This window comes from Ambystoma mexicanum, chromosome 9 (assembly GCF_040938575.1).
Source record: "Ambystoma mexicanum isolate Mex_15411 chromosome 9, UKY_AmexF1_1, whole genome shotgun sequence".
Classification (NCBI taxonomy): domain Eukaryota; kingdom Metazoa; phylum Chordata; class Amphibia; order Caudata; family Ambystomatidae; genus Ambystoma; species Ambystoma mexicanum.
This window is the reverse complement of record NC_090931.1, coordinates 427292268-427317711: the sequence shown is the minus strand read 5'-3', so window position 1 is coordinate 427317711 and position 25444 is coordinate 427292268. Positions and strand designations below refer to the sequence as shown.

The window sequence follows — 25444 nt, the reverse complement described above, 5'->3', positions numbered from 1 at the left end:
GAATTCCTTCTACCTTGAAGACCCCCAGCAACTTTGCTGGATTTTGAGGGCTTGTTTTTTTTTTTTTTTAACCTGGCGAGTGAGACCCTTTTTTCCCACTCTCTCATGTATTGTAATGTGATTTTGAACTCTGTGTTTTTTTTTGGTTGTGGAGTCTGACAAACTCCATAGGCATCATCTTTTATATTGTGTCACACAGCGCCTTCAGTGCAAAGTCTTCCAGATTTCCCCAAGGTTTAAATACCTTCTCTTGGATAAACTACTGTTTTCAAGAGCAGTAAAGTAAAATTGATTTTACTTACACTTGCAACTTTCTAGACCCAGCACACACTAACTTACAATAGGGTGCTGGAGGGGTTACTTAGTATCCCCTTTGTCTAGCTTCTTATGTAACATTTTTAGGTTACCCTTTCATTGATGAATGGCTGTGACAGTGGTTTACTACCGTGGTGTGCATTTACCGCGGGCTGCGTTCACAGCTGCAGTAAAGCATCCAAAGGTGCCATTTTTGTCAAAATGGCCCTGGTCTTCTTTTTTCGCCATTTCTTTGTGGAAAGGTCCTTCTTGAGATTTACTCTGCACGCCAAACCAGGTTTGGTCCCTTTCTTCGTTTTGCCTTTGGCAGGATTCACGAGCGAAGCCCACCTCTGGTTCCAGGGTGTCTGGCAGCTTAGTCTCCTAGGAGACAGGAATGAGCTCTTAGGTGATTGGCCGGCTGGCTGTCTGGCAAGGACAGCCACCCTGCTGGGTGACTGAAAGCTAGGCTGGAATGAATGGGAGAAACCTGCATAAAAGGCGAGGCTTTTTGGCTTGGAAGGCAGAGTCGACCACTGGACGAAGGAATCCGAAGAAGCACTTAAAGAAGACGCCTCCTGCAACTCATGGACCGCTGGTTTGCCCGATGAAGCCCTGCTGCTTGCTGAAACTCCAAATTCGTATCGACAGAGAAGCCCCTGCAAGGACGACTTCTCCCTTTGAGTTGGTGGGACCAATCAACTCCAAAGTAAGCCACCTGGACATCCTCTCATAGCTGGTTGAAATTCCACTGCAGTTGCTTCTGGAACCGAATAGCCAGGGAGAGGAACACCTGATTGTGTTTGTTGCTTTTAAGCTGGCCAAGAGCTCCAGGAAGATCCTCTGGACTCCCTGGAAGCAGGACTGACCGAGCATGAGCCCCCTCAACAGAGTGCGGGACCCCAGATGCAAGGAAAGCCCATCTCGACAGACAGGAACGGCGCAGTTGCAATTTGCGTTAGATGCGAGGAGCTGAACCACCTAAGTGCAACTTGTTTAAAGATTGTCGGTTGCGAGCGGTGACCGTCCAATTGTAGTTCAGGAGTCCCCAGAAGTCCTCCCTCTTGTCCCCACGACTGAGTCCCAGGAACACCAGGATCTGCAGAGTTGCACAGGAACAGAAGTCATCTGCTGCACTTTTCTTCAACCTAAAGGTACCGTAAAGTCTGAGAGAACGTACCTCTTGTCGTACCTTGATTGTCCTTGTTGGAGACCTGTCTCGGTTGCTCTTGTAGAGTTGCTTACAGCTTCTTTACCTCACAAGCCTAATCAGATTTTATTCTATCAAGCAAGACTTTTTAAACATTGGAAAAGACTTTCTACTTACCTACAAGAAGTGCTTCAGTTCACCTTGATTTTTGCTAATTTAACATCGGCTGGCCTGACTCCCTGAATGACTCTTCTCTCTTCTGCTTATGTGTTTTGCCTTCCTTCCAGGAAAGTGTTAACTGACTTTGCATTGGGGGGTTGTTTTAAAAATACTTACCTACTTAAGAATAACTGTGTGAATACTTGTTTTATTCTGAACTCTCTTCTCTTTAATAGTACTCCCAAGAATATTCTAAATGCAACAGTAACATATGAATGCCAACAGCACCCTAGCTGTTTAAGTCACCTAAGAGTTTAGGTAGTGCCTGTGTGTCATCCCAAATGGGTAATTGCTGATTTAGGAAACTAAGAGTGTGTATTTTTGAAGTGTATTTGTGTGTTGCTTTATATTGCTCCCTTATGTAGAAGGTTTATTCTAACTGACTGATGAATACATTAATAATTGTTTAATCAAAAACCTTGTTTATTTGAATACTTGTCACTGTGAATCTCTGTGTAACTCCCCTACAGCTCACATTAACCTCTTGAGATAAGCCTGGCTGCTCAACACGCTACCAAACTGTGTAGTACTGCCAGGAGGTCAGGGTTGTTGTAGTGCACCCAAAGGGTACTGCATACAACCTTGCGGAACAAGACTACCTTCTCCTTCAAATCTTCTTTCCACTGGTCGACTCTCCCTTTTTGCTCCAGGACCCCTGCCTTATGTGCAGGAAAAGCCGGCTGGATTCACCTATCATCATTCAAGCTTTCATTCAAATCTGTGGCCTGGCTTGTCAAAAAGGACAGCCAACCTCTCAGTTTGAACTGGATACAGGCAGACACTGCAGGACAAAGACCAGGGGAGTTTCGGTCACCCCCGACACTTCCTGTCCGTTCAACACTTAGAGAGCCTTGGCAGGCTTTTTGCAAGGAAGCCTGCCAAACACAGAAACCTAGAAGGACTTTCTCCACCCAAGTAGGTAGTAGAAAGTTCAAGAAAGGACAAGTCATCAAGAGTTGGCGAGGAAAGAAAATTAGATACCATTTTAGGCTAATGTGTACCTTACCACAGCTGCGATAAAAGCCTGCCATGTAAAGTTCACACACAATAAGTCGGTAGAAATCATCCACTGCCAGCAGCCACTAGAACTTGTCACTGTAACTAGAGTTACAGGAGAGGTGGAAAAAGGGATACATTGTGTCCCCTCAACACTCCATATAAGGCGGGGTGTGCTGATTCCCCCAAATAAGTCAAGTAGGAAAAAAAGTATCCACCTGTCCTTGGTAATATTTGTTATCACAAGGTAAATTAAAAGGGCAGATGAAGGCGCTCCAGCAATAATGCAGAAAGTGCTTTGTGCTGCAATAATAAATTGCAGATGCCTAAAATGTTCGAGGAAAGCATGACTCCAAAAGGATATAACCAAAAGGCTTGGAAAAAGGTTCCCACTCACTCAGGAGAACTGGTAAAAATCAAAGAGTCGAGCAAAAAGTGCTTGGGGACTCAAGTGGGGAGAATTACACACAAAAACGAAATTCTACCCAACAGTAAGACAGAACGTAATAACATCAAAGGGTGGAGTTTAGGTCCAGAAGTAAAAGGGAGATATTGGAGGTACGGAGCAGGAGAGACAAGAGAGTAGAGGCAGGTGGAGTTGGAGGAGGAAAGTAGTGAGAGGGAAAAGAGAATGTGAGCGTGGTGGAAGGAAGATTGAGTCAAGCCAGGTGTCTGCAAGGCACAATCCCATACCCATTTTAGAACACAACTCAATAGAGTGCGGACAGTCTTAGGAAGTCCCAGAGGGAGTTTAGACAGCAAAGGCATCCAGCCTTTAGGTCCTCTTAACCATCATAAGAAAGCTCTTGGACAGTAAGGTGTGGAGGTCAATTTTTCGATATCTATTATTCTGGGGTACGCGACATCTGTGATGGGGAGCAAACCGGGGCGGCTAAAGGGCCCATTGAAAAGCAAATAAAAACCTTGAACCATCTGTGAAGCATAGTGTCTCTGGTGCCATCCATGACGCCAGCCATAACCAGGCACTACAGGAGTAGGGTGTTAAGGAGATCTATCATTATTGTGCGTCATCCCCTCTCCCAGTGAGACCCCCAGCACTTTTTTCTGGACTTCTAGAACTTTTACCTTTAATCCTGAATGAGTGGAGCCTTTCTCCACACATTCATTCTTAAAGGCTCTGTCTTTTGGAACTCTATTCTTTGTAAATGTACCTGTCTTCTGGAGTCTGTCTGCCTCATAGCTCTTAAAGGCATCTGTGTTTTGCTACTGCAGTACACAGCTCCTCATGGGCAGTGTTGCTAGGGACCCCTAGGGTCCTTCTTTAAGATTCTTTTTCTATATCCTTAAATAAACTACAGTTCTTAAGTGTCTCTCCCAACTCTCTATAGTCTGTGAGATTGTCACACACCACCTTCAGTGGAGTGCCAAAGGTATACTTAGTATCCTCCTTCTCTCTGCTCCTGTGACTTTTTAGTTGCATAGACAATCACTTAGTTATGGCTGGTGGCAGTGGATGTATTCTACCAACTATTGTGTATTTGTTATTCCGCAGTCAATGTCCATAGTATCGGTAGTGCACAATAGGGGCACCCAAGTACAAACTTGGGGCGGCCCTTTGTTTTCACCGTTACTAGCGTGGTTGTTCTTTGCTAGCTTTTTTTCTACCATTCTAGGAGGGGGAGGTCTGTGTGTGTTTTGCCTTTGGCGTGAACCAGTAGATATCCCTGCCTAGGCTCCAGAGTGTCTAAGAAGGCAGGAAGTGGAGGAGGCGTCTTCCACCCCCCTGTCCTTTGTCTGCCAGAGTGCTGAATAGGACCAGCTCCGATAGGGCGTCCGGCTGTCCTGATTGGACAGCCAAATGCCCCTTTGTGTAAAATGCTGAGAGGTTGCAGAGGAGGTTGCGCTGGAACTTTGTAAAAGGTGAGGCTTCTGGAGTGTAAAGCAAGTCGACCACTGGAAACCGAAGTAGCCGAAGAAGACACCCACCAGAGACGTCTGCATACCCTTCGCATGACCGTGAAGTGACCACTGCTGTCCTGACCCAGTTTTCTATGCGACAGAGGAGCTCCAAAGAGGACGACTCCTTCCCTTTGGCTGGTGGGAACAACCAGTACCAAGACTAACTTTGAAACGAGCCATCTCCTGGTGTCATAGGGGCTTCCATAGCTGCAGAACCCCAATACCAGGAGACCTGCTGCCCATTTCGCGTGCATCATCATGGAAAGGCTGAATCCATCCAAATCTGCGCTGAGCCCATAAGGACACTCCAGAGATCCGACCCAACTCGCCCAGACCCCCTTGTCAGAGTGTGGGACTGCAGGAAGTGAAGAGTATTGACTGGGTGATCTGTGTCCTTTGTTAGTTCTGCTGAAAAGGCACCAATAACACGGTAGAGTGAACCAAGAAGTTGCTGAAAGTCGTGCTACGGGTCCTCCCTCGAGACTACTGCTGAGAGACACCGTCCATTTTCCTGCCTTTCATCACCAGACCAAGGAATCCGGAGGTCGGGTTCAGAGCTGCTACATCGCGGAGGAGCCAACACACACTTTCTTCAAACCAAAGGTACTGTGGGGAAAAAGGTATTGCTTATCTGATTCCTAGAAGTTGCTCCAGAGCGTTGGCGTGCACGTAGAGGTGTCCAGGACAACGCCCTTTTAACCTCTGACCCAAGCTGCTGCTTGTGTCCCCGTCACAAGTCCGTTTTTAGGTCTCCTTTGTTAGTTGCTAACTTGCTGCTTTAATAACTTTAAACACTGGAAGAAATCCGCAGGAACTCTTCATTATTTGCTGTTTGCCAAGACTAGAACCCCTCTCCGAAATTGCCTTTAGCTAGGGTTGCGTTTTTGGACTTTTGCCAGGCGAACAAACCGCCTCATGTTGCACTAACCACTTATTTTCCTCCCTTTAAGTGACTTTCTAAATGTGTTTGCAGAGTAAATGCATTACCGTATGACCTGTTGAAAACCGCATGACTGCGCAATTACCGATAATACGATAACTTTGACTTATCCCTTTCTAACGTTGCTACAATTGTAAACGCAAACAAACACAAAAGTGAAAGTGACCATTGAAGTGTATTATCTAGTACTTAAGTGTTCTACCGTAAACGTCTCAAGTATTTAAAGTGATTCTGATGTAAATATAATAAATGTATATCTTTTATATAAATATATTTGTAATTGCTTCTTTGCTGTGCCTGTCTAACTAAGATTCGGAGTACTTACCTACAGCTCATATCTTCCTCTTAAGATAATCCTGACTGCTCTGCCACACTACCAAGGCCCTAAGCTAGTACAGACTGATACTAACAGTTGGGGATCTATTTTTCCGGTCTCTAACGCTATGAGAAGGAAAAGATAATACATCTCTTTCTAGCTCAGCATGATGTCTGTTCAGTTGAGGTGGGAATTTTCATCTTGTTCCATATCTATTGTTTAAGCTGATAGCCTTGTGAGTGATTTGAACGGCACATCGATCACTGTTGGGGATAATTCTCAGAAATGTGTTGATTCCCTTCTACCTTAGAGACCCCCAGCTCTTTTGCTGGACTTTAGGACTTTTAATTTCTAACTTTGGAGGGAGTGAGACCTTTTTCTCACCCTCTCATGTATTTTTCTATTGATTTGGACACTGTGTTTCTTTTGACTTTGTAGTCTGACAAACTCCATAGGCATCATCTTTACATTGTGACTCTTTTCTAGAAGGAAGGACATTTTGAGAGACAAGGTGGTGTGTATTCTCGGCATAGGAAGTTAATGAAATTATTTGACTGTAATAATATTCAGTGCAGTGGCATAGGGCAGTCTCCTAGATTTCCCAAAGGTGTAAATACCTTCTCTTGGTAAAACTACTGTTTCCAAGAGCAGTGAAGTGAAATTGACTTTACTTACATTGTGTAACTTTCTAGACCCAGCACACACTATCTTACCATAGGATGTTGGAGGGGTTGCGTAGGATTCCCTTTGTCTAGTTTCTCATGTAACGTTTATATGTTACCCTTTCTACAATTAATGGCTGGTGGCAGTGGTTTGTTTTTACTACCGTTGTGTGTTTTTAATGCAGGCTGCGTTCGCAGCTGCAGTAAGGCGCCCATGGGTGCCCAGTTTGTCAAAATGGCCCGGTCTTTTGGCCATTTCTTGTTGGAGAGGTCATTCTTGAGATTTACTCTGCGCGCCAAACCAGGTTCGGTCCCTCTGTTCGTTTTGTCTTTGGTGGGATTCACGAATGAAGCTCGCCTCTGGCTCCAGTATGTCTGGAAGTGGCAGAAAGTGATGGAGGTGCCCGAAACGCTGTGCTTAATCCCCTTGGTTACAGGAATGCACCCAAAGGTGATTGGCCGGCTGGCTGTCCGGCAAGGACAGCCATGCTGCTGTGTGATTGAAAGGTAGGCTGGAATTAATGGGAGAACTCTGCATAAAAGGCGAGGCTTTTTGGCTTGGGAGGCAGAGTCAACCACTGGACGAAGAAATCCGAAGAAGAACTTGGAAGAGACGCCTGCTGCAACTCCTGGACCGTTGGTTAGCCTGGTGAAGCCCTGCTGCTGTGCTGAAGCTTCAAATTCATTTAGATTAGAGAAGCCCTGCACGGCCGACTTATCCCCTTGAGTTGGTGGGACCAATCAACTCCGAAGTGAACTCGTTTGGATATCCTCTTGGAGCTGGCTGTACTTCCGCTGCTGCTGCTGGAACCGAAGTGCCAGGGAGAGGAACACCAAATCGAGTGGATCGCTTTTAAGTTGGACCCGAGCAGCAGGACTTCCCTGAAGCAGGACTGACCAAGCCTGAGCCACCTGAACAGAGTGCTAGACCCCAGATGCAAGGAAAGTCTGAAGTGGTATCTGAGAACCGCGGTGTTGCTATTTGCTGTCAGACGCGAGGAGCTGAAACACTGAAGAACCGCTGAATTGAAGTTTACCCATTGCTGCCGCTGATGTTCCCATTGCAGTGCAGGAGTCCCCAGACGCCGTCCTCCTTGTCCCCACGTCTGAGGCCCAGGAACAAGATCTGCAGAGCTGTACAGGAGCAGAAGCCAGCTGGAACAATTTCTTCTAACCAGGGGTACTGTAAAGTCTAAGAGAACTTGCCTCTTGTTGTGTAGCCTTACTTGCTCTCAGTTGAGTCCTGTCTTGGTTGCCCTTGCAGAGTTGCTTACAGCTTTGCCCCCCACAAGCCTCACAGCTTATGGCCATTCAAGTGAATCTTATTTCTACAAACGTTTCTAAAAACATTATGCAGGACTGTTTACTTGTCTGCAAAGAGGATCTTCAGCTCTCCTAGACTTTGTCCAATTCCTGTGTTGTCTTGGCTCCCTGAGAGACTCTTCTTACCTTTGACTCTGTGCTTTTACCTTTCCCCTAGGAAAGGGTTAAATTTACTTGACATTGGAAGGTTTTAAAAAGTCCCTGTTGTGTATGAATCATTGGTTAACCTTTGTTTTATTTCCATATCTAACCTTTGCACCAAACTCTGTATTGCTCTAAATGTACCGGTGATAAATCAGTGTCCACAGCGTCCTAGCTATTTAAGTCACCTGAGGGTGTAGGAAGTGTCTGTGTGCCATCCCCAGTGGTTATCATCTGATTTAGAGAAAGTGTGTGTTTTGAAATTTATTATAATTGTTACATGTTTTGCTTATTCCTAAAGAAGGATTATATAACTGACTGTTAAATTAATAATTGTTTAATCAAGAAACCTTGAGTGTAAGTGTTTATTTCAATAAATGTCACTGTCAAACTCTCAAATTGACCCCTCTTGAGATAAGCCTGGCTGCTCAGCCACACTACCAACCTGTGTAGTACAGACTTATACCAACGGTTGGGTTCTATTGCCATGGGGTCAAGGTTGCTATAGTGCACCAAAGGGGTACTGAATACGATCTTGCCTAACAATCACACATTTGAGCATGCCTTTTTGCTAATGCGACTTCCTTCTTTATTTCAGACCACTACATGAGCGGAGAAAGTTCCTTCATGATAACATGGTGGAAATCCCGAATCGAATACTCTTTTCTGAGATGAAGCATGTCACTGTAAGTCCTGCACCATGCTTGCTAATTTTGATTGTGTGAAAACAAATGTCACTAAGCTGATCAGCTGTCCTCCTTTTACCAATTGCTTGTGTTGACTTAGCATAGCACAGTGTCTGCACACTTCAATCAGTACTTGGTGCTCGCCTCTGGTTTAACATATCATAAAACCATGTTACCACAATTGACCATCTGAAAAGCCAAAAGAACCTGAAGACCTGCTTAGTCCCTACCGCCTACTAACGGTCTTGAATCTTTTCTGGATTGCTGTTAGCTGTGTTCCTCCTATAGACGTCTATGGGATACCTTTCCTTTTTGCCTTGTTTTGACAGCTGTCCTAAGTGTTGGAGGTAAGTAAAGCCTTCTGCTTTACCTCCCTTGTCTCTTTGTCATTCTTATGGGGAAACTGATCAGTCCCTAAAACTATCACTAACTTCCCTAAGGGTTCCTGGTGAGCCTTGAACCTTCAGGTAAATAATCAGTGAACAATATGTGAATGGTCATGGCTATTTTGTCACACTCCTCTTTTCTTTTTACATAAACTCTTTCTCAAGGGATACAAGACAAGCGATTTCTATTTCACTTAAAATAGCATCTGTTTATTTTTTATATCCACAGATCTTGTATAAATCTGAATCTAAAACCATACAGAAAGCAATCAACTTGTTAATAAATACATTCATTGGCCAAATAACAGGCCTTTGCACGATTTTTTTTTACGCAATAGTATCAACACAGTACATTTTGTAGACACATGGTTGAGACACTAGCAATGTAAATTGTCTTTTTCGCAATTTATTTTCTTTGTTGTGGGGACTGCCCTAGTTTTAGCAGTGCTGACAGTTGTTCTATAATTAAGTCCACACAGTGTGTTTCGGCCGTCTAGTCACCAGACTCTGGTGTCGGAGATTAAACGGCCTTCATCAGGACGGAGATGGGTTGGGAAGTGCACAGGCTAATGTGCGATGTGTCTGATTTGGTAGGAGCCCAGTCCACTCCTAGTATGGGGGAGCCCTACGTGTGGAATCCACTCAATGGAGGTAGTCGGCGGCGCCCATGTAATTGGGGTGGGAATCTGCCAAAATGAAGAGGAATGAATCTCACAAGTAACAGGTCCGTTTTCAATTAATGACTCGCGGAACCTGTACTTAAGATTCTCGCGGACAGAAGTTCTGAATTAGTGGTTGCCGAGCTACTGATACTAAAACTAGCAGTACTGAGTGACTGTCGCCCTTAGTGGATTTCTTGTATTTTTAAAACTGCTCACATCGCCTTACAGTATGGTTAGGCTACTTTGTATCCTTATTGTTAGGAAATATTTCTCTTTTAGGCAACTTTCCCTCGATATTCTATGGACCTCCAAACTTTTTGCTTTTTGTTTTTTTACCTGTTCTGACTTTACTTCCTGGGCCTTTTTAATCATTTTGGCATGGGAAAACTAACTAGTGCTTCAGACGGTCAGTACTGGGAAACTGTTTGCCTTTTGTCTTTTATTTATTTTTTTGCTCAACTTTAGTTTCCAAAAACAGTCACAATCGAGCAGCATATCATGAGTTATACAGTAGAAAATAGGTTATATGGCAAATTAGGACAAGTGCAATGTTTACATGACAGAGCTTAGACAATAGAAAGAGACATTAATTATAGTTACGCTTATGCTTCGGCTATGACGAGGCCTGAAATGACATTCGCACTAAGGTATTTCAGTCATCACAATCAGCCTGTACTTAGGGTGCAGCAGCAGTAAGGCGTCCCACAACATGGCAGGTATCTAATCTATTATGGTGAACACCACACACAGTGGGGCTGGTTAAGGCCTGGGCAGGTTTATAGCGGTGATAAGGATCTAAAAAGACTTGGCATATGGGTGTTAGTGTGTTCGAGCAGTAAGTGGTGAAAGGAGACCAGTCGTATTGAAATTTTGTTAAGGTTTCCTGCAATATTGCAAATATCTGTTTGCACCGTTCGATGTGGGAGCCAGTGGCAAAGTTGGAAGAACGTGAAGCGGTCTGCCTCAGAGAGGTTAAACTTGGATTTGGCCTTTAAGGACAGCAGAGGCTGTCCCTGCACATAACAATCAGACTCCTCACACCTTCATCCTTGATCCACCATCTACAAAAGGCCAAACCGTGTCATTCCGGGGTAAATTCTGAATTGCTCCGTGTTTGGCAAGATTGTATGTAGTAACCCTGTGGGAGACTACATCAGCCTTGTTCCCTTTCTAATATGTAACCCACCTATTGGTATAGGTCTGTACTACACAAGTTGGTAGAGTGAGTGAGCAGCAAGACCTATCTCAAGAGGGTTAAATGTTAGCTATAGAGATTCACAATGACAAGTATTGAAATAACACTTATACTCAAGGTTTTCAAGTAAAATTATTATTTATTTAACAGTTGGTTTAAATAAACCTTCAATAGAAACGGCAATATGCAAAAATAAAAATACTCTTCATAACACTTCTTCAGTTTCAAGATAAGCAAGTAGATGCCCTTTTGGGATGTGTCACACACACTTCCTACACCCAGAGGTGACTTCAATTGTTAGGACACTGTGGACATTAATATATCACTCTTTATACTTCAATAATGAGGTTGTGGAAAAAGGTTAACGGGTTCTCAGAGCATGTGAATACTTTCCAATCTTTTGCAATGAAGTCTAGGTTAGACCTTTCCCAGCAATACAAGTTAAACTTATGCACCACCTATGAGGGACAGTTAAAACTAAAGTCAATGGGTCAGAAGAGTCTGCACGGAGCCAAGACAGTCAAAGTCAATTGAACAATGTCTAGGGAGCTGAGGCACTTCTTCAGGTAGCACAAAAGTCTTGCACAATGTTATTCACAGAGTTTGTAGAAAAGGAATCACTGTAGGGCCACACGCTGTTAGGCTTGTGAAGGGCAAAGCTGCAAGCAACTCTGCAAAATAAGCAGCTACTGTAAGTCTCCAGTGAGAACAAACAAGCTACAGACCAAAAAGGTAAGTAGCCCTTTAGTCATGGCATTACCTTAGGTTGGAAGAAGAGGATCCAGCTGGCTTCTGTTCAGGTTTCAGTCCTGCAGGTCCTGGGTTCCTGGGCCTCAGTCTTGGGGACAAGAGGGAGGACATCTGGAGGACTCCTGCACTGCAGTTCGAAGGTCGTTGGCGGCTATGGGCTTTTTTCCAAATCAGCAGCACATTGCGGTTTCAGCTACCGGTAAATAGCATCACTGCAGTTCTTGGGCACTTGAAGGGCTTCCCTTGCTTCTGGGGTCCAGCATTCAGTTGAGGTGGCTCAGGCTTCGAGAGTGTCCTTAGGATCTTCCTAGAGCTCGGGTCCGGCTTAAAGATGATGCACTATTTTCTGGTGTTCCTGACCCCTGGCACTCTGTTCCAGCAAGGAAGTACAGCTAGCAGGGAGAGGGGTTCCAGCAAAGTTCGTCTTGGGGTCAGTTGTTCCCATCAACCCAAGGGAAGAAGTCGTCTGTAACGGGTTTCTCTAGTCGATGTGAAATTGGAGCTTCAGCACTGCCGCTGGGCTTCACAGGGCACTTCAAGGGTCCAGGAGGGTACAGCAAGCTTCTCTTCCAGTTTTTCATATGATGTTTCTTCCAGTGGTCGACTCTGCCTTTGGTTCAAGAGACATCACCTTTTATGCAGGTTTCTCCCATTCATGCACAGCTTAGCTGTCACTCACACAACAGGTTGGCTGTCCTCTAATCAGCACTGGGTGCATTCATGTAACCAAGGAGACTAAGGGCAGGGAGTTTCGGACACCTCCCTCTTTTTCTGCCGTGCCAGACACACTGGAGCCAGAGGCGGGCTTCAGCATTGAATCCCGCCAAAGACAAAACGACCAAAAGGGTTAAACCTGGTTTGGCTCGCAGAGTAAAACCCAAGCAAGACCTTGCAAGCAAGAAATGGCAAATAAAGAACACTGAGGCCATTTTCACAAAATGGGAACCCATGGGTGCAATACTGCAGCTGAGGATTCATCCCGAGGTAAAAACGCACAATGGTAGGAAAATTAAACCCCTGCCACCAGCCATTAAATGTAGTGAGGCTAACACAAAAAATTTAGAAAATTAGAAGGGGTGATCGACATGGGGAAAACAAAATTCAGGTAAATTCAATCGACTCAAAATGGTGAAAGGGAGAAAAGGCTCAGTCAGGTAATTAAATCAATTTAAACATATTTTATTAGTATCAATAATTACAATATAATAAAATTGAATCGCACAATAACATCAAGCACTTTATGTTGGCATTTATATATTGCCCTTTGAGCACTGTCTTTGACACATCTGCTTTTAGAATTGTTTATGCTTATATACATTTTTATGTTATTGTGATTCACTTTTATCATATTGTAATTTTTTATACTGATAAAATGTTTAAATTGATTTAATTACCTGACTATTCTCCCTTTCACTATTTTGAGTCGCTTAAATTTACTTGAATTTTGTTTTCCGTGTCGACCACCCCTTCTCAGGACTTTTCGGTGACACTGCACTGAATGTGCTGTGTGTCACAATTCAAAAATTGATGCTTGTGAGACTCCAAACACAAATACACACATAGTCCAAATCAGATCAAAAAATACATGAGAGAGTGATAAAAAATCTCAGGGCAGCTGGGGGTTTCTAAGGTTGAAGGGAATTAGCACAGAAATGAGAATTCTTCCTAACACTCGTCACCCCAGACGGGACAGGAGGATTTAATACACTCCTGGACGAATCTCCTAATCCAGTCGGTCATACTTTGTGGAGAGACCATCAGCATTTTGGTGAATACACCCTGACCTGTGTTCTATGGTGAAATCAGACAATTTGAGGCTGATCGACCACTTCAACTATCTAGGATTCTACCCCTTCATCTGCATTAACCATCTCAAGGTTTGGTGGTCTGTCTGAATAACAAAAGTAGATCCATACAATTATGGTCTAAACTTGTTCAGGGACCACACAATGGCGAAACACTCATATTCAATAGTTGCCCACCTTGTCTCACGGTCCTTCAGTTTCCTATTGATGAAGTAGATAGGGTGTTACCTGCCTTTCTCATCCAGCTGCCTCAAAACTGCACCTATCCCTGTATTAGAAGTGCCCGTCTGTACAATGAAGGATTGGTTGTAGTCGGGCGCTGTCAAGACTGGAGCTTGACAAAGGGCTGGCTTTAGTCCTTCAAAGGCCTTAGTGGACTCCCCATTCCACCTGACCTTCTTGGGGAATTTGGGTGAGTAGATCACATTCAAATGATAAGCTATGGTCCCATAGTTCTTAATGAAGTTCCTATAGTGTTAGGAAAGATTACAATTTCATGTGTAATTTTCCTTCCAGTTGTGAACCCCCAGACGTTTTGCTAATGTCTAAACACCATAGTCTGACTGTTAGGGAGAATTCTCACCCAAGTGCTAAATTCCCTCTACCTTTGATCCCTCCAGTTCTTTTGCAATATTTTGGGACTTTCATTTTCAATGTGTTTTCCTCTTGTGTTCTTTGGTTATGGAGTTTTAGATAACCCCATACGCATCATCTTTTTATTGTTGTCACACAGCACCTTTAGTGCAGTAGCATCGGGGTACCTTCTATGGGACTGACTACTCTCTCCCAGAGAATGTAAAGTTAAATTGACTTTACTAGTCTTTTTAAATTCATAGACCCAACACACAATATCTTCCTATAGAGTGTTGGAGGGGTTGTCTAGCATCCCCTATGTCTAAACACTCTTGTAACAGTCCAATGTTACCCTTTCCTATTGAAATGGCGGGTGGCAGTGGTTTTATAACGAACTCCCATGATTTTTCCCGACCGCGAACACCGGTAGTTAAAAATTCGGGTAGCCATGTTTTCCATTATGGCGCCCAAGACCCCCCTGTAAAAACAGACTCTGGTCATCTTTTTTTGCTGTTTCTTTGTGGAAAGGTCCTTCTGGGGTTTAACTCTGCGCGCCATACCAGGTTTGGTCCCTTTGTTCGTGAGCCTTTGGTGGGCTTCAGGACTGAAGTCTGCCCATGGCGTCTGAGTGTCTGGGGTGGGCAGGAAGTGAGGGAGGTCCCCGAAACTCCTTGTGCTTAGTCTCCTAGGAGACCAAAATGCACTCAGGTGTGATTGGCTGGCTGTCCGGTAAGGACAGCCACCCTGCTGGGTGAGGGGCAGCTAGGCTGGGATGAATGGGTGGAAAGGCGAGTCTCTAGGACTGGAAGACAGAGTCGACCACTGGAACGAAAGAACCGAAGACGAGCTGAAGGAAGACTGCTGATGCAACTCCTGGACCCTTGGTTTGCCCAGTGAAGCCCTGCTGCAGGTCCGAATTGCCTGAAACTCCCTCCTCAGAGAAGCTCCTTCAAGGACAGCTTCTTCCTTAGAGTTGGTGGGACCAATCAACTCAGCAAACGCCTGGACACCATTCTCAGAGCTGGTTAAGGTTAACCAGGGGGAAAGATAAGTTTGTGTTTGGAAGCCACAGTTACTTGAGCTGAAGTGACACCATTTTATTTGCTCTGACTACGATCCCGTGCAGTGCAGGAGTCCCCTGACGTCCTCCCTCTTGTCCCCACGACTGAGGCTCAGGGACAGCGAGACCTGCAGGACCTTCCAGGAACCAACGTCTTCAGATGCATCTTTTTGCTCCACTTTAAGGAACTATGCCATTTGGTTGAGAGATCCTAACTCTCGAGGTGAAGTTTGTGAAACTTTCCCAACTCGCAGGCCTAATGAGCTTGTGACCCAGCATATTTTTCGTTCTCGTTAAAACTACTTCTAAAAACATTTACAAAGACTTCTCCGTTTGTACCAGAACTGTGCTGTCCTATCCAAGAACACTAGATTATTGACTTTGGCCTGGCCTATTGAATCGAACTGGCCCTCCTGGTACACTGACCCTTTGCATTACCTAAACGAAGTGTATTTCTAACCCTTTGTACAAACCTATACTTTTCATTCCTATGTGAAAGTACTGAAGTGCCATTTGGCTCCTTTTTCAGGGGAGCACAAACTGTCTTTATAACTTAGAGTTTGATACTGTAGTATATTGGTGTTTAATAGTGAGTTGATTTCTACTAGTGAAAGTTTTCTAAATGACTGTGTAAATAAATGTTTAAGTAATTTTACCAAGAAACATTGAGTGTAAGTCTCTACTTCAACAACTGGGATTGTGCTACTTCTGTGTAACTTCTGCTACTGCTCACATTCCCTCTTGAGACAAGCCTGGCTGCTCAACTCGCTACCAGAAGTGTGTGGTACAGACTTATACCAAAGGTTAATTTTTGCTTACTCCTGTAGTCCTAATTGTGTGTGGTGGTCCCAGAGGGTACTGCCTGCAATTCTGCCTAACACTGACATTACCAGAGGAGCACAGCCTTCTGCTGCACTCCCCTGGGCTTTTCGCTATTTTTTTTTAAATGGGGGAACTGACAGTCAGTACTGGGAGACTTTGTTTCCCTTAGTCCTTGTCCATGTTGCAACTTTTCTGCAACATGTAGCAAGTGTACAATGTACCTTACAGTACAGTGCATTTGGGTCTAGTCATCTCCAAAGGCCCTTGATACACTCTAAGGATTTTTTAGAAGTGCAGATGTGCCTTGGACAGGTCTGGTGGCAGCTTATCATTTCACATATTTTTAACCTTTCTTACCAGGTAAACAGCGATTACCGTGGATGGCACGGTTAGGTGGCCTGGCTCCAAATGGCCATGCCACGAGGTTCTTTGTCCTGTCCTTTGGCCATCTTGCCCCTTCACCTTCCCCACGTCGAGCCGCCCCAGGTCAGTCCTTATTTGGGCATGCATTTTCCCACAAAGCGCCAAGCTTTCGTGGCCTTCTGCATGCCTTGTCTGGGCGACTTCAGGATGTAGGCTGGAACGTTTGGTTCCAATACACATCCTGGGTGCCAGCGAATCTGGAGTGCTGTGAATGCCTGGCACCACTGTGGTCCATGATTGGTCCACGTAGGATATGCCTGTATGTGAGCAGATCCTCCCATTGGGACCTCTTTGTTTTTGCGCAAATGAGATTCTGGATAAGATAAGGACCCAAACACCCATACCATGTCGATCTCTGGATTTCTCACTGAACGAAGGATAGGATCCAAGTATCCTGAAACTAAGAAACTAAGTTGAGGAACCACTGGTGGTCCGCTGGAAGGTTTGGCACCCTGAGCCCACTGTCGTCCCGCTGGAGCCCTGTGCCTCTGGTCATCCTAGATGGTCTGCAAAGACGCTTTGACCCATTAGAATAGTGGGACCAACTATTCTCGGCACAAGCCTCTTCGGAAGTGTCCCTGGGCCAGCCAGTGAACTGACCAGCTTGCGCAGACTCTTTGCTCTGATACCACCGCCGTTTGAAGGAGGCCCTTGAAACTGGGCATGTCGCAAGCTCTGTGTTCATGGCACTCTCACACCGAATTTCGTACACTTGACGTACCCAGGTCTGTAGTAAAGTGAGTGCGCCTGAACCAGAGTTTACGCACTCCTTCCCTTCCCTCCCCCCACGGGCGAAGGACCTCCGGACGGAGCGTCGATCCCTACCAGCGCCTGCTGACAACTTGGCCTGTGAACCTCCTCTCATTTCTGGGACACAACAGGTGCCCCCACAGCGACGTGCAGCCCAGTGCATGTGGCCGCTACCAGGGGATAGAACCACAGGGCCCGGTGGGTGCAATAAAGCGTTGACCGACTCGCATATCACGCACCACACCGTCTTGGCCGACAGAGCTGCTGAAAGTGTGGCTAATAGACATTGTTTGGACAAGGGAACTGTAAAGCTAGCACAAGCATAAATGCCCGCTGTTCGCAACGGGCCCGGCACCACCAATAGTGCCTATCCCCAGCACCTGCCGGACCCCCCACCCCCGGGACCAGACATCAGCACACTGCAACAGTACCACAACAAGCAGAGAATGGGTAAGGAGAAGCCCAGGAAAACATCCACACAGAGCAGGATGCAGCTATGCCAGCACCCCGCTCACCAGAGAGGCCACCGTCGGTCGACCTGGATCATGTGGACAATATTTCTCTAAGAGATATCATGAGCGCCATCACCAACTCCAGGACCTCGATGGAAAAAAAGATGGACAGTATTGGTGCAGACGTGTCCCTGCTACGCCATGATCTGCAAAAGCTGACCTCCCGTACGGGAGAGACAGAGGCACGAATCTCTGAAACCGAGGATGGCCTGCGAGGTGTAAATCGGCAAGTGGCGAGTATGCTAGCACGGATAAAGACCCTGGAAGCAAGAGTGGACGATAGCGAGGGTAGATCCTGGCGCAATAATATCCGCATAATCGGCCTGCCGGAAAAAGCCAAAGGGGAATGCATGCAACTCTTCCTTGAGGACTAGTTGACGAATATCTATGACGGAGAGGCATTCTCTAAATTCTTCTCTATGGAGCGGGCCCACCGCATCCCAGCTGGCAAAGTGACACCAGGAGCTCCACCACGCACAGCAATTGCCAAATTTTTGAACTATAGAGATAGGGACACGGTACTCCAACTGGCAAGATCGAAGGGCACGGTCACACAACGGATCCAAAATAGCCTTCTTCCCCGATTTCACCAGGGAGGTACAAAAAACATGACAGTCATTTGACCCACTCAAGAAACGTCGACAATCAATGGGTGTCAAATATGGACTGCTCTTCCCTGCCCAACTCAAGATATTCCATGGGGGCACGACTGTGCATTTCACTAACTCCAGAGAGGCGTGGAACTGGGCCGAGCGGCACATAGAAGGGGACTGGAACACGGAGGGAAGGAGGAGAGATAGACGCAATAGTCCTCGCCCAGAACGTCCACCAGAGCAGGGCCAACAAGAGCGGCCACAACCAGGAAATCCGCTGCGGGAAGAAATATGAATTGGGAGCAGTTTTGGGCAGAATGCCAAAGCTACTAAGCCTAGGAGCACCACAAATCTCTCACCCCCCACGCCGATCTGCGCACGGAATACAACCAGGCCAGTGGCCGAACAGCCAGTGGCACCCCCCCCACCCCCCGGAGCTAAGACTAAAACCAAAGAAGTCCGCGACAGCACCACAGGTGCTGTGAAATCTACGAAGTTCATGTGCCACTGAGGGTGGCTTAGTTAAGGTTTACTTGTTCTGTTCAAATTTCGGGCGACAGATACTCCAGGTTGGGTGGGAGTATAGGGAGGGGGGGTAGGTAACACTACCAGGGCAGTAGATGCCTCCAGGGGAACGAGGGATGGAGTTGGGGGGAGGGGGGAGTTCTTATTCTTGCTCTGGGTTTTGTCTTTATTTTTGTTCATGTATGGTCCGACAACACTAAATATTCACTCCTACGAACCCGCATCACACGGCGAAACAGACCGTGCATCTTCCCAGAATCCCACATATACTGCCCAACAGTAACCCGGCCCCCAACCAGATGACGGATGCTAGATCTGATACAAAATCATTACGTCTCCTGACATGGAATATCAATGGGCTGGGTAGTGGGATAAAACGCAGACTGGTCACCCAAGCGTTAAACAGGCAAGCGCCGGATGTGGCGTTGCTCACAGAAACACACCTGGCGGGCACCACATGCAATCTATTTAAACGTGGTAACTATCGCACAGCACTGCACTCGGGTTTTACTTCAGGCTTCAGAGGGGTCCTCATACTGATCCATAAGAAGCTGCCGCTCACACTTTCCAGTGTGTCACAGGACACAGGAGGCAGATTCGTGCATATGACAGGAACCCTATGGAATCAAACCATAACAATACTAGCCGTTTATGCACCACCCGCGCTGTTGCCAAATCTCATAGAAGAGATAACTCCCCTGATAGTACAGGACTCCTCAGACGCACTAATCCTTGGTGGCGATTTTAATGATGTTATGAACCTGGGTATGGACCGTACACACCTAAGGGGCAGGAATCCCGACACGCACACAAGGCTAGCCACCTTCACATCAGCACTGGGACTGAGGGATGTATGGCGTGACCTTCACCCTGAGAAGCGAAAATACTCTTTCCACTCGGGCGCCCATGCATTCCTCTCTAGACTGGACTATTTTTTCTTTCCAACCACAGAGGTGCATAGAGTACTTAACGCCACCCTACTCCCACGCGGCATCTCTGATCACTCGCCCCTACTAATAGAACTATCAACGTCAAGGCCAATCCCTCCACCTTCATGGTGCCTTAACAACTATTACTTAGGCTTCCCGGAGCTTGTAGAGCGTATTCAAGAAACCACAACCAATTACTTTGAACTAAACGCAGGGTCAATTGATTACCCAGGATTGTTGTGGGAAGCGTATAAGCCGGTATTGCGGGGAGAGATTATCTCCTGGACAACGGCGCACAAAAAGGCTCAAATGCAAAAAGTAAAAGAGGCTGAAGAACAGGTGGAACGTGCAGAGCGCGCACATCTGGCGCGAGACCTGCCTGAAACGAACCGAGCACTGGTCCTTGCCCAAAAAAATAATGCACAATGTAGCCCTAGACAACGCTAAATGGGCGCACACCACGATGCGCGCCAGACTATGAGACTGGAGATAAGGCGGGTAAATTGTTAGCCTGGCTGGAGCGCAGGGATGAAGGGCACAAACAGGTCAGGATGATCAAACCCGACAATTCGGAACCGCTGTGGGCAGATCAGGCTATTGCAGAAGGCTTTGCAGCTTACTATGCAACGCTCTATGGGTCACCGGAAGCCCCCACTAACCTCTCCATGCTAAACGGGGATCACCCTTCCTAGCCTAACGGGCACACAGAGAGATCTACTGGAGGCAACCATTACTGAAGAGGAACTAGGGTTGGCCATGTTACAATTACATCCCGGGAAAACACTGGGGCCGAACGGCTTCCCGATGGAGACATGGAAAAGGATAGAACCAAGTGCGATACTCCCATATCTCCTGCAGATGTACACACACTTGAGGGAGCAAGGACAGCTCCCCCCAGACCTAAGGAGGGCAACTATAATAGTGATCCCCAAACCAGATAGGCCTCCAGAGAAATGTAGTTCGTACAGGCCGATTTCGCTAATAAACACTGAAACCAAAATCCTGGCGAAAGCATTAGCTAATCGACTGCAGAAAGTTATCCTGTCACTTATACATCCAGACCAGTGCGGCTTTATGCCCCAGAGGTCTACGCGTATGAACATACACAGACTGCACGCTGCACTCAAAAAATCCTCCCTCCTGCGGGGTCCCTTGGCGCTTTTAGCAATAGACTTTGAGAAAGCCTTCAACTCGGTGCACTGGCCAGCACTGTGGGAAATAATGCGTCGAATGGGTTTCGGTGACCAATTCCTGGGATGGGTGCAGTTGCTATACAAGTCCCCAGAGGCCATGACCAGAGTAAATGGGTGGCTCTCGCAGCCATTTAAATTGGACAAGGGGACACGACAGGGCTGCCCCTTGTCTGCAATGCTGTTTGCACTTGCCATAGAGCCGTTGGCGATTCTGCTAAGAGAATCACAAATGTGGAAGGGCTTCCAGTGGACAGATGATTGGGAGGATAAGGTCTCACTATATGCGGACGACCTGCTCCTGTATCTATCAGACCCTATAACCTCTTGTCCTGCAGTGATACGCTTACTGAAGGAATACGAATCCTTTAGTGGTTTGAAGGTAAACTGGTCGAAATCCACACTGTTTCCACTGAGAGAGATGGGTAGCGTAGGGATACAGAACTGTCCCTTTCGTATAGAAGCTGACCAGTTTCGCTACCTGGGGGTTCAGATAACAAAGAACTTAATTGATTACGTAGAAAAAAACCTCCACCCAATCATAAACCGCTTTGCAGAGGACGTCAAACACTGGAACGCCCTGCCACTGACCCTACTGGGGAGAGCAGCACTATTTAAGATGATGGCATTACCTAGATTCCTGTACATGCTCCAAAACGCCCCGTTACACATCCCCAGACGGGAGTTTCACAAAATCGACAGAATCCTCCGGAAACTCCTGTGGAACAATGGACACCCGAGAATAGCGCTCCACATCCTGCAGCGCTCCATTTGGGAGGGAGGCATAAGATTGCCGCGTATTCAGACGTACTATTGGGCGAGTCAGATGGCAGTAATAAACGACCTATTACACGGCGACCCCTCGCTATCTCACATTGAATCTGATACCCTGGATGGAGCGAGCATAACCCCACTAGAGTCCCTATACCAGAAAACTAATATCAACACCACCAAAACAATGGCTGCTCACCGGGCATTAATCTGGGCAGAGGCGCATAAACACATGAACTGGGAAGGGAAAACCACACCGGTACAGCCATTGGGGGTAAATAAACACATCCCTGAGCTGGACAGGCTCCCAAAATGGCGGAACTGGATAACTGCGGGAATAACAAAAGTGGGGGATGTGATTCGGGACGGGGGAATTGTGCCATTTGAGAGGTTGGTGGAGGAGTTCAACCTCCCTGTCACTGACCGATACCGGCATATGCAATTAAGTCATGCCCTACAGCGGTACTTGCCTGACCTGCGGGACATGGCAGACTGCACCCCCTTAGAGAGGAACCTGGTCCTAGATAGCATAGACGTCAAAATCACCTCGGTGATGTATAATGTTCTCACCTCGTTTGCCACACTAGAGCTATCGAGTATAAAGTCTAAATGGGAAAGGGATGTGGGAGAAATACTGCCTGAAGACTGGATAACAATCCTAATGTACCCGAGGGAAACCGCCATTTCGGCCAGATTACGCCTTGTCCAGCTCAAAATCCTGCATCTAGTCTACTATCAAAGGGTCGCACTGTACCGATGGGGTAAAACCACAGACCCGAATTGCCTGCGCTGCCACCAGGAAGAGGGCACCTTTTTCCACGTTATATGGGGCTGTCCGCACATCACGCTATACTGGCAACTCTGCTGCGACACACTTAGTAAGGTACTGGGTCAGACTGTGCCCAGAGATCCGAAATTGATGTTGCTGGGTGTCGAGGACGAGGGTGAGATGTCTCGCACTGATAAGCTACTGTTTGCAACCACCACGGCACTGATCAAGCGTAACGTTGCCAAGCTATGGGGTTCGGATGTAACCCCTGAGCATGCACAATGGATAGATGATGTAGATGCATGCATTGCGATGGAGCGAAGAGTATATGCGGCCAGAGGATGTCCTGGGAAAGCGGGGAAAATATGGGAAAAGTGGGAGAACGCACAATAAGTCTATTGTATGACACAGGCCGGTGGCCAGAATGTAATTGCAATGCAAGAGTGTACAAGTAATTGTTAACATATCCTTAAGTTGTTGAAAGACAGACCTTATTTTCTTTTGTGATGTTATTGGTTGTTGGACCCCTTCAGGGTCATTGTTCCTTTTTGTGTATTATGCAATAAAATCAATAAAAGTGTTTAATCAAAAACAAATTGCTAATTCCCTCCACCTTCGAGACCACCCAACAACTTTGCTGGATTTTGAGGACTTGATTTTTTTTAACCTGGAGAGAGTGAGACCCTTTTTCCCACACTCTCGTATTTTAATGTGATTTTGTACATTGTGTTTCTTTTGGTTGTGGAGTCTGACAAACTCCATAGGCATCATCTTTTACATTGTGTTGCACAGCATCTTGAGTGCAGTGGCACAGAGAAGTCTTTCAGATTTCCCAAAGGTTTGAATACCTTCTCTTGGTTGAACTACTATTTCCAAGAGCAGTAAAGTGAAATTGACTTTACTTACATTTGTAACTTTCTAGACCCAGCGCACACTATATTACAATCGGGTGATGTAGGGGTTACCTAGTATCCCATTTGTCTAGCTTCTCATGTAAATCTTTTTGTGTTACCCTTTTCTCATTGAATGGCTGGTGGCAGTGGTTTAGTTGTAACTACCATGGTGTGCATTTACCGCGGACTGCGTTCGCAGCTGCAGTAAAGCACCCAAGGGTGCCATGTTTGTCGAACTGGCCCTGGTCTTCTTTTTTTGCCATTTCTTTGTGGAAAGGTCCTTCTTGAGATTTACCGTGCGTGCCAAACCAGGTTTGGTCCCATTGTTAGTTTTTGGCGGGATTCACAAGTGAAACCTGCCTCTGACTCCAGGGTGTCTGGAGTAGGCAGGAAGTGAGGGAGGTGCCCGAAACTCCCTGTGCTTAGTCTCCTAGGAGACCCAAATGGACTCTGTGACGATTGGCTGGCTGGGTGAGTGACAGCTAGGCTGGAATGAATGGGAGAGAACTGAATAAAAGGCAAATCTTTTGGCTTGGAAGGAGGGTCGACCACTGGACGAAGGAACCGAAGAAGAACCTTAAGAGGACGCCTGCTGCAACGCCTTGACCGTTGGTTTGCCTGGTGAAGCCCTGCTGCAGTGCTGAAACACCAAGTTCGCATCGCCAGAGAAGCCCCTGCAAAAACGACCCCCCCTCCTTTGAGTTGGTGGGACCAATCAACTCCAAAGTAAGCCACCTGGACATCCATCTCAAAGCTGGTTCAATTTCCACAGAGTTGCTGCTGGAAAGCATATAGCAAGGGAAAGGAACACCTTTTCCAGATTGTGTGCGTTGCTTTTAAGCTGGCCTAGAGCTCCAGGAAGATCCTCTGGACTCCCAGGAAGCAGGACTGCCCGAGCCCCCTCAACAGAGTGCGGGACCCCAGAAGCAAGAAAAGTCCATCTCGACAGCCAGTAACCGCAGTGTTGCTATTTGCGGTAGACACAAGGAGCTGAAACACTGAACAGCCACTGAAAGTGAAACTCGCGGGTTGCAAGGTTTGACCGTCCCAGTGCATTGCAGGAGTCCTCTGTCCTCCTCCCTCTTGTCCCCACAACTGAGGCCCAGGAACAGTGAGATCTGCAGAGCTGAACTGGAGTCATCTACTACATTTTTACTTCATTCTAAAGGTACTGTAAAAAGTCAGAGAAAACTTACCTCTTACTGTAGAGTTGCCTTCATCTTCTACTACTCGCAAGTCTAATCGGCTTGTGGCCCTACATTTTGATTCTTCTTTTCTTCAAAGACTTCTAAAACATTATGCAAAGACTTTCTACTTACCTACAAAGAAGTGCTTCAGCTTACATAGACGTTTGCCTGTTGACTTTGGTTTAGCCTCTTCCACTGAATTACTCATATTGGGGGATCTGAAAGTATTTGCCTGCTTAAGAATTTTTGTGGTTTCTTGTTTGTTCTAATAATCTTTTCTTTTGACTTCTTACTCTATGATCCTAATTGCAACAGTGGTATATTAATGACCCCAGCAATTGAAGTCACCTGAGGGTGTAGGTAGTGTCTGTGGGCCATCCCAAAAGGGTATCTACTGATTTAGAGATATTAAGAGTGTGCATTTCATGAATTGTATACTATTATATTGCTCCCTTCTGAAGAAGGCTTATTCTAACTGACTGGTAAATATATTTGTAATTGTTTATTCAAGAAACCCTGATTGTAAGAGTTTATTTGAATACTAGCAACTGTAAATCTCCGTGTAACTCCACTACAGCTCACATTGACCCCTCTTGAGATAAGCCTGGCTGCTCAACATGCTACCAAAACTAGCTTATACCAAAGGTTGGGTTTCCTATACCTGTAGTCGGAGTTGTTTGTAGTGTTCCTAGAGGGTACTGCATACAAACTTTGCCTAAAAAACCCAGCCATCTAAGTTCTTTAAACACTCTCATACCCAGGTAGCACAAGGGGTACCATCGGTCTTTTTGAGGGTGCTAAACCTCTTAAGGTACTGGGAAGGCGTTTTCCCACTTCTGGCTATTAATGCCAGTTTTACTGAGTCATACTCCTGTCCCTCAACGGCACCCAACTCCATTATAGCATCATATGCATTCTGGGGGAGCCTAGACGAGAGCCAAGGGATTGCATCAATCTGATTCCTTGAATTCCATATGTGTGTTCAAAAGTACCCAACCAATC

The 25444-nt window shown here is 46.2% G+C and overlaps 1 protein-coding gene across 5 annotated transcripts in view; it reads left to right on the top strand.

Moving 5' to 3' along the window:
• Positions 1–25444, top strand: part of LIG3 (DNA ligase 3) — a 1054678-nt gene that overhangs the window by 380901 nt on the left and 648333 nt on the right. For all 5 annotated transcript variants that reach the window (XM_069614890.1, XM_069614888.1, XM_069614887.1 and 2 more), the window contains exon 12: positions 8560–8647. In XM_069614890.1, the coding sequence (XP_069470991.1) occupies positions 8560–8647 (88 nt within the window). The remainder of the gene's footprint in view (positions 1–8559; positions 8648–25444) is intronic.